Genomic DNA, 9,721 nt, shown 5'->3' on the forward strand with positions numbered 1-9,721 from the left:
TAAAACCAACAAACGAACCCTACCTAAAGCATAACCTTCTTGGTGGATGTAATAACGACGAGAAAATAATAATACAACACGCAAAATACATAAATGAATGTTTTAAAATCCGACAGGAAAACAAGACGCACCGAAGTCGGCAGTCTCAAAATTAGTCCATCGTGTAGCGAGCATACATGCATTTATAAACTGAATCACGTTTCACAAACAATTGTAAACATTTTATTGTCATATGCATTTCGAATATCGTCCAATGATTGGTATAATATACAAGGTTTGTTGATTTCGAGTAAAATGATTGACAAGATTTTATTCTGTCATAAATTCATTTTCAAATACAATGACAGATAATTTTTCCTCTGAGCTGGCGTGAGTATGTGTGATATGTATAGTGGAATACAGAATGTATATTCCATATTAGCCCTACGAACAGTGCTCCAAATTTCTAAAAGTGTGGAGAGGCAGCTGACTCTTTGCCATTCTATGTAGTAAATTGTCAGCGCATTTTTGTAAGCCCAATGGAATGGAAGGCGCGGGGTTCGAAGCAAGGTGTTCGTTGTTCACTTGTCATTATGTTAATCAAGTCTCCATGGCGACAGAGTACGCGGTCCGCCATTATCCTGGAGGCGGTGTATGTGTTTGCATTGTAAATTTATCTAGCACTTAATAGATACAGATTTTCTCGTTAGCAATGTGCACTTGATCTTGCGGTGATATAATCTAAATCCACACGCTAGATTCTTACAGAATGTCTGACAAGAAGTTCAGGGGTGCTCCGTTCGGAACGCAGAAATCCAGGTAGGTTTCCGTCTCAGTGTTGTTACCAATCACCACCTGTTCGACGCACTCACCGAACGCGATAAACATGGCTACGTTTTTGTGCCGAGCAAGTCAGCCTAGCGGTCTATGTAACACCATTTCTATACCGGCTGTCTATCGACTTGACAGAGAATACGCAAGTGAACTACGTTGTACTTGATATTTGGAAATTCGGTAAGTATTCTCTAGTGGGAATACGGCGTAATTTTTCGTCTCTGACACTATACTTCGTACACGTCTTCACGACCCAATTCCCGTAGACGATTTGTCAGACAAACTCTCATACTCATTCGCTGTTATTTTACATAAAATATACAACAAAGCAAAACATTCAAGAAAGAAAAAAACCAATAATAATTTATATGAACTAGTAAATGCGAATGTATTACAAACATATACCGCAGTGAACTTTGACAGAGTGTGCTTCGTCCACTTGTCATGTAAAACCGCTAGCGGCCCCTTAATCTATCCTAGATTTACTGTAAACACGAATTGCCCTGAACCTGTGAATTCGATTACGCAAAGAAACGGACGTGTAAAAAACTTGGTTACAACTGTTCACAAGACTGGATACACTTGTCATAATGAAGTTGTTGACATTTATGGAGATTAAAACAAACATGGTAGTGTAGACATTAAGTAAATACAACAAGATCAACAGAGTTCAAGTCCTTCTCTATTTCCAAGCAGCCTTTGGGACAAACAACCATATAATATTTTCTTTTTGATTAATTTTAATTTGAAGATAACTGTTTAGGTAAATAAAATATTTTGATTTCTTGGAGCATTTGGTATTTCAAATTCGCTTTAAATATTCCTGATGAAAAAAATAATAATGTAGACTAACTTGTAATATTGACCATACATACATTTCATATTTATGAAATACAATATTATACAAGAATATGTTAAAAGTTTTCAGAAAAATATTTTGTAATATTATGATAATAAATCAGCAACACAAAAGACTATGGTGATAATTTTTTAAAAAAACAATACAGATGAAAAAAACAATGAATATCACCATGGTAATAAGTGAATTGATAACATATTCTGTATATTTGAAGCATGTGTGAGGAGCAGTTTGACAGACAAATTTTCATAATGTACATCAGTGCTATAACAGAAAATACAAAAAAGAGTTGATCTCATTTTGATGACTTACTTTATTATTTTTCTCAATAGATTTGACGTGTCTGGAGTTCACCCAAAGAGTAAAATGCCAGGTACTTTTACTGAAGTGCCATACTGTCGAAAATCTATGGATGAACTTGTAAGTTGAATGTGCATGTGTACAAACAATTGTGAGATCCCATGTTATTATGTGAAATAAAACACTTGATAATATGCTATGTGCATACGATGATGATTAAATTTGATGAAATAAGGGTATCTCAAGGTCATATATTGATATTGAGCTATAAAAAAAGAAACTCAAAATCAAAAATCAAATCGTTTGATTTGTGCGGCAAATGTTCATTCTGCGAATCTTGTAGCAAACGAAAAATCCCCTATTGGCTCAATCAGTCTGTAAAGATTATTGTGTATTCTATGTTTTGATGCTTCTCTTCTTAACACAACTGACATCATCACAGAATGCTATATATAGAATGTGTGAAAGAAAAAAAATAAAGACATGTGTGGACGATAAAGACATTTTTAACCCCTGAGTGAATTATTTTGCTGTAATTTACAGGGGTTTGTTGTGAATTCAAAGAATGTTTATTGCTAAACAAAGCTTTTGAATATTGTAAAATACTTTATTTTAGCTGGAATTAACTTTCGCTGAAAAAACTTGTTAGATGTTTTGTATTGAATTTATTTTCACTGATTTTTTACGAATTGTATTGAAAAAAGTATATTTGCTGGGTTTAATTGTCATTTAATCATTCCTTCAGTGAAAATAGTGAAAGTATTTACAGTAATTATCACAATTTTATAGCAGGTATTAATATGTCTGTAAATATTTTTATTGTTTACTTATTTGTTTGTCCACATTGAATGTTTTCATGAATGTGACATAATGCTTGTGACATTATTGAAACAAATATTATTTAAATTATTTAAAACATTCTTGACATCTTTATAAAATTTAATTATTATTATTTTAGAATCGTCGTCGTGGACCAGGTGTTTATGGAGTGGAGGTCGGTGGGTTTAGTCGTAGTGCTGTTGAGTTGAGGTCATCTGGTCCTGGTTGGGCAAGGGCATATGAAGTAGCCAGAATGGCAGCATTACCACATTTACTATATAAAGAACAATGGGAAAAGAAAAGGGCGCAGGTAAAATAATATTAAATATTCTAAGTAAACTCTAAAATGCTTTTGTGCACCTTCAGCATGTTTTTTATGCACGCTACAAATTAGACCTGAGAAACTGCATTTTTATCAACTTTTCTGTTTTATAAAATTTTGCTATTTTGGTTAAAAATAATATGAAACAATAGAAAATAGAAACTTTTCAAAAATGTTTAAGAATGTCTACAATTATTTATCCCCCCCCCCCCAGCATGCATCATTATCAGCACAATGTATACAGTGCAATGTCTATTCATGTAAACAGCTATCAAACACAGCATCACTTGGAGACCAATTGCTATTTACATTGTTCATTCAGACATTATCAACATCACGGTGAAAGCGTTCACAGAGAAATAACATGCTTTCTTAATTTACAGCAACGCAACTTGGGTCCTGGTAGTTATAGCATTAAAGATTTTGTTCAAGTAATCGATGAACGGCCACACAGTCTCCGTGGAATATGTGAAACTAGAGATAGACGCTTCCGTGAACATACACAGGTGCGTTATGATGTATTTAATGAGCGGTAAACACCTTTGTCAGAACAAAGGAAGGTCACCAATTGTTGGATCTATAAATATTCTAAGCTGATCAATTTCATTGTACCCAGGGTCTGCCATTCCATAAACTGAAGTGGTGTATTTGCTGTTTTTGATCATCGCGTAATTTAAAACGCATTAAAGTCAAGTGTGAATGGAAGTGAAGAAGACGTACTGCATTGTTTATATCAATAGTGTGTGTGTGCTTTCTTGGGGTTCCAGGCTTGCCCGATTAATCATGCTCACTGGAGCAGAATAAAATACAACTTCTGATAAATGCGGGAGACGCCTGGTACTTTATTAGAAAAACTCCTTGCAGTGTCATACTACTATACTATAATGGCTTCATAAGCTATGACAAGACAGCAATCAAGATGTTTAAAATACAGCATCCCTAGGAGACTGTCTCTGTACCATTCCTGTGCCTGTGTAACAGATGATGACTGTTGTTATGTAAATGTGTCAACTATATACATGTCATTAATGATAATTGAGAAGTACAATTGAGATAATTGCTATTGTACTCTGTGACATTCATTGTCTACTAGACCACGGTTACTTTTTTTGTAACCGTGACTATACCTTGAGTGTATAAGCTTCAGTGCAGTATAAGTTAGTTTCACAGACTTTGATATTAATGCGTTTATATTATTTTGTGGGTCTTTCATGCAACCTTCTCCTTACTACTCTGGAAAGATTGCCTTGATTTTGCTTGTAGGGTCAGTGGATGACCACATCGTTCATTAGTTGATATATGCTGCTAATATTAATATACCAACGTACCAAACATTGAATGTGACAGTTCTAACTTATTTGCACATACTGTATTACCCGATATTTTCCACAGAGACGAAAGTGCGACTGTCCTCTTCTTTGTGACAATGGAATAAATTGACATGGTTAATGAGCTCAATTGAGCCAATTTTTCCACACTAGTAGGAAGTGCAACCCCAACAAAATATTATAGGAAGGTTACCAGTCTAAGGGGGTGGGGGTGTTATGCAAGATCTTAAGGGCAATAAATGAATAAATGAATAAATGACAATTGCTTGACAAAATTTTGTTTAAAAATTCAACTGTGGAATAATTCAAAGGATGTCAACACTTTAAAGTTGATGAATATTATTTTGTTCTGACAAATATTCTATTTAAACTCTCTCATTATTCATCATTTTCAACCTTAATTTTCAACTTATTATACATTTTTGTTTAAAATTTGTTCATATGATGAGCTTTAATATTACAAGAATACCGCAAAAGTATGAACAAAGGTGGTACGGCGATTGAATCAACCAACGTGTATAGTGGAGGTCAATGCGATCTCTTACTGCCAGTATGCATACTTTGCAGTATTCTCGTGATAACTTTATTATACATCTTTTCCTGCTTGAGATATAATACACCCTGAAAAGTTTTCATGTTTGCACAATAGTTTACATTCAGTAACGGGATTCTATTTCAGTCATGTGATACATTGTAATTGATGCCTGAACAAAAAAAGTGTTTTATATAGTGTGTCGTAAATATGACGCACTTTTTTTTAAATAAGGACAACACATGTCTGTACACCTTTTATGGAGACTTGAATTCTGCCGTTTTTGCTGCCAGATGTAATATAATTAGAATTATACTTTTGTTTTGTAGAGTGAAATTCCAGGACCTGGCACCTATGGAAAAGGTGGCATCCCTCACTCGGCAATTGAAGAGAAAGCTCAAAAATCATTTAGTAATGTTGGTATGCTGGATGCAGGATCATCATCATCCAGAAATCTTCCCTCTGTGGTAAGTTACAATTACTCTTTTGTTTTTATTTCTTGTAAACGTTCTCAACTTAACTTGTGTATTTTGGGACTGACATGATCATTGAAAAACAAATTACCAGTACTATTTACAAGGTACAAAATAGCTTTTGCTATTTGCAGATTTTAAATAAAAAAAAATAACCTTTATTCTTGTTCCAATTTTAGGGATGTGAATTGGGTCCAGGTACGTATGAGAAACGAAGCTTTGCCGATGAATTAACTGGCAAAGTTACCAGTACACGAGGACCCTACGATTTATTCACCGGAGATAGAAATGCACCGATTAAAACAGGTCATCTGGCAATACCGGTAAGTGAGAAATTGGTTGCCAAGTAACATGTGTAGTCTCTATGGTTGTATATCACAAACATGAAGTAATATGTAATGTGTGCATTTCATTCAGTCACTTGGGTCAGGCAGAGTTCTTATTATCAGTATAACCTTGCAAGACAAGGTGAAAATGCAAATGTAGCCTAAGTATTACTTACACAATGTATCTGAATCAGTAAGTATGCAACTAAAGTAATCAATAATACACTGATATCTGCCCCAAACAAGATATGAATCTTAGCAGTGTGTTACTGTATTACCCTCACATAGGATTGACCAAGTTTGACAAATGAGGAGGGGGGGGTACCTGGTTCAAGGCACGGGTGGGTTCTGATGTACCACTATTTATTCTTGTAGTTGTAGATGCATTGTTTCAAAAAATTTGTAAATGAATGGGTCTTATTTTACTTTTCCCTTACAGTGCCATCCATTACCTCTGTGGTCTGCATAAATTAACTTGTTTATCTAAAGAAGTTGGTCTGACACAGACAGATTTCTAGATTTCAGCAATCTCTTTGAATTTTTATAAACTGTATTGCTCAACCTCCTTTATTTTGCTTTCACAGAACCTGGCAAATCTTGGGCCTGGTCAGTACAACTTGAATACATTCCTAGATAAATGGCAAGACGAACATCGTCAACGACATGGTAAATTTGGAAAAGTTGATCAGTATCCAGTCAGGCCATCCGAAAGAATGTACTGTGACACACTGTCACAATGGCCAAAGAAATCAGTAAGTGAAGGAGAGCGTGATTGGCTAATAAATGTCATGTGATACACTAAGCAATAAGTCAGGTGATCATGGTTTGATGAATATTGACACGGAACACAATTGTGTCTTTAATTGTCCAATATAACATGGAGTGTTTTTGTTTTTACAGGTTGATCCAGGCCCAGGAAATTATGATCCCCAGGAAGTCTCAAGAAAAGAAGCTCACAACTCACCAGCATTTATTTCATCAGCAGAAAGATTTGATAAACGAGCGAGAAAGTTTTTCATGGGTGGTTCAGTAAGTACATAATATTCATAGTCTGAATGAATAAATTACAACAAGTTTACATTAATAATTCTAGCATACTTACCTCAGACTATTACTGTAAAATACTTTATTTTCAAATGAAATTAATTTTCTGTGAAATGATTCAGTGAAGATAAAATCCAGTGAATATACTTTTTTTCCTATATTTTACATTCAACTCGTAAGAAATTCCATACAAAACACCCAAAAAGTCTTTTCAGCGAAAATTAATTCCAAAGTTTTTTACAGTAAATGCATTCACTACTTTGTATTTGGTTATTTGTGTACAATTATTTCTACTATTCACTGTCAATGCTGCACTGTTACTTGTTTCAACATCTTTCTGCTTGTAGCAGTCTCTGTGCATATTAAAACTTCAATATAAAGCATCCTTTTTGGAGTCGATACCATGTGACTAAGTGGAGGATGTTCCAGGATACATACATAGGCAATTTGGTGCCAAGCATTGGTGGATTACTGGCATATTGCTTTTCATTTCAGAATCCGGTTGGTGCTGGTCGTTACGACATACAAAGATGGGAAGAGGCGCAGCACAAGAACGGCCATGCTAGCGTGTTTAATTCAAAAGTAACAAGAGAACCCAAATCCAGGGATAGTATGCTACAGTAAGTATATAGGAACTATTTGATATCACCTGCTAAATGGCATAAATGTACTTCCCCAGGAGTTTGCATTAGTGAGGGTGGAAAACTTTTTTTTTATGCGAGGTATGTCACTTTCATTATGTCAGTTGGAAACTGTCAAAGTCAACTATTGATACGCTTTGCAAAATGAATCCTCAATTCTTCACTATATTTTTTTTTCAAAAATGGTGATCAATGTGGAATTATGTGCATCTAGTCCAAATTAATAAAAAAGGTTCTGTTTCCCATCCTCGGGAAAATTGAAAAATGATGTGTTGACGTGATTTTTAATTCTTGTTTTTATTATAACAAGATACATGTTCAATGTTTAACTTGGAACGAAAAAAAACATACTCTGAAAATAAATATTCCCTCAAACTATCATATGTTGCACACTTTACCAGTATGCAAAATAAAAAAAAAAGGACTGGGCAACCGTTCATTTCAAACACCATTAGCCATTTCCCCTGCTCTGTGATATGTGTGGATAATTCTTTCAAAACTGAATGATTTACTTCTTTGTATCTTGTAGAGAACGAATCAAAGCTAAGAACATGAGTCCAGAAGAAAAAATTTTCATCGCCCAACCACAGAATGAGGCCGATTACGTCAGAGCCAGGAGAGTGGTTTATGCGCAATAAAACAAAACCAGAACTGCCGTTTATCACTTTATGAAACAATACACGTGTCAAACAAGAATCTTTCAGGAGGGTATTGCAAATGATTTTTACAATAAAATTAAATTATACATGATTTACTCCGGAGATATTTACACCCAAACATTTTTAAAATGTTCCTGCAGCCCAAACTGAAATAGTCGACTCAGTTGTTCAGGCACTGCTGTAATTTGCAGAGTGTGCAACACAAGCAAGTGTCTGATATTTATAAAAAATATTTGAAATAAAATCAAGTATGTTAATGTGGCATACTCCAACCACGAACTGACATCACACTTTTCAATTTTACTGTGAAATTCTATGGGGTTTTCACATGTTATTGAAACCTTTGGAGTAACTTGAGTAGATTCACTTCAATTTACGAAAATTCAAATTTTAACATACAAATTTGTTTAGGAATGCTGATGTCTATAATAAACATGATTTTGCCGAAAATATCAACACTAATATTTCTATATACAATACAATGTCTCAAGATTGTGAACAAAATATAAAGACAAGCAGTCATTTTGAGCTACAAATAGGTATTTCGCATAAATATTCCGTCCACTGAATAAATTGTTTGAAAGTGAATTTGAACGCTTTTTAAGAGTGAAACTATATGTATATTTTGAACTGTTAATTTATTAGTGATATTAATAGTATTTAAATATTGAGTTGTCAAAAAACACTCATTATTTTGTCTGATTGGCTGATTCAGGTCACCTGATATACCTGTACAATTTGATTGGATGGAAGTAACATAGATCTCATTTACATTTCTGATAGAATATGCATGCTGCTATAAAACAAATGCAACTCTGTTCATGCGACTCAAACTGTATTTTTTTAAATTATGTACAGACCGTCCACGCATGTTAACTGTATTTACGGTAGTTGCTATTTTGTTTTTGCAATACTCTTAGTACAATAGAGATTTTGTGAAAACACAATGTACTGTATTTGCTCTAGTAGTTGTTTATGCACTTAAAGGAGAACAGATACTATAAGTAGGGGCAAGATGGCCACCGTATTAGTATGCTAATCCGAACCAAGCCGCTCACATCGTGGCGGGAGCTCAGTGAAATGTGCCATTTATGATGTTTAGAGATGAAGCTGTGATTCCAAATATATTTTTACGGGGACATGAATATGTACTCTAGCAATTACACTCATCTGGTTGGGCTTTTGATGTATAAATGTTGTTTTTGGTTGAAACGTGCCGCGACATGTAAAAATCATGAGTTTAAAATGGCGACTAATGTATGCAAAATGCCCGTCAATCAGTTTGAATAAGTGAGCATAATAAGCATTCATTTACTTAGTGGACAGAGGCGGAGTTAATTACCCATGAGCACATGGTGCAATCCATGGGATTGAGCGGTTCTCCTTTAACTATGTTCACAACAAAGATGTGTGTAATCATAACAAGTTGTATTGTAATGAGCCAGCAAATGCAACTTTGGGTTAATGTGCTCTTTTATTGCAGAGATACTTTAAGTAGAGCACACATCAGTAATTTTCTCTAGCATTTTTCAATGCATCTTCTGTAGTGATGCATTTATGCTATCTACAGCAGCGTTATGTCTTGCCTAACACATGCTGAATCAT

The 9,721-nt window shown here is 34.5% G+C and overlaps 1 protein-coding gene across 1 annotated transcript; it reads left to right on the forward strand.

The window, feature by feature from the left end:
• Window positions 1-617: 617 nt before the first annotated feature.
• On the forward strand, window positions 618-8,222 carry LOC100374808 (ciliary microtubule-associated protein 2-like). Its single transcript, XM_006825676.3, has 10 exons — window positions 618-798; window positions 2,005-2,092; window positions 2,931-3,101; window positions 3,497-3,619; window positions 5,303-5,440; window positions 5,626-5,769; window positions 6,357-6,524; window positions 6,673-6,801; window positions 7,312-7,436; window positions 7,987-8,222. The coding sequence occupies exons 1-10, from the start codon at window positions 749-751 to the stop codon at window positions 8,093-8,095; spliced, it is 1,245 nt and encodes a 414-aa protein (XP_006825739.1). The 5' UTR covers window positions 618-748; the 3' UTR covers window positions 8,096-8,222.
• The last annotated feature ends 1,499 nt before the right edge of the window (window positions 8,223-9,721 follow it).

This window comes from Saccoglossus kowalevskii, chromosome 9 (genome assembly GCF_978046115.1).
Source record: "Saccoglossus kowalevskii chromosome 9, keSacKowa6.1, whole genome shotgun sequence".
In the NCBI taxonomy this organism is placed as follows: Eukaryota; Metazoa; Hemichordata; class Enteropneusta; family Harrimaniidae; genus Saccoglossus; species Saccoglossus kowalevskii.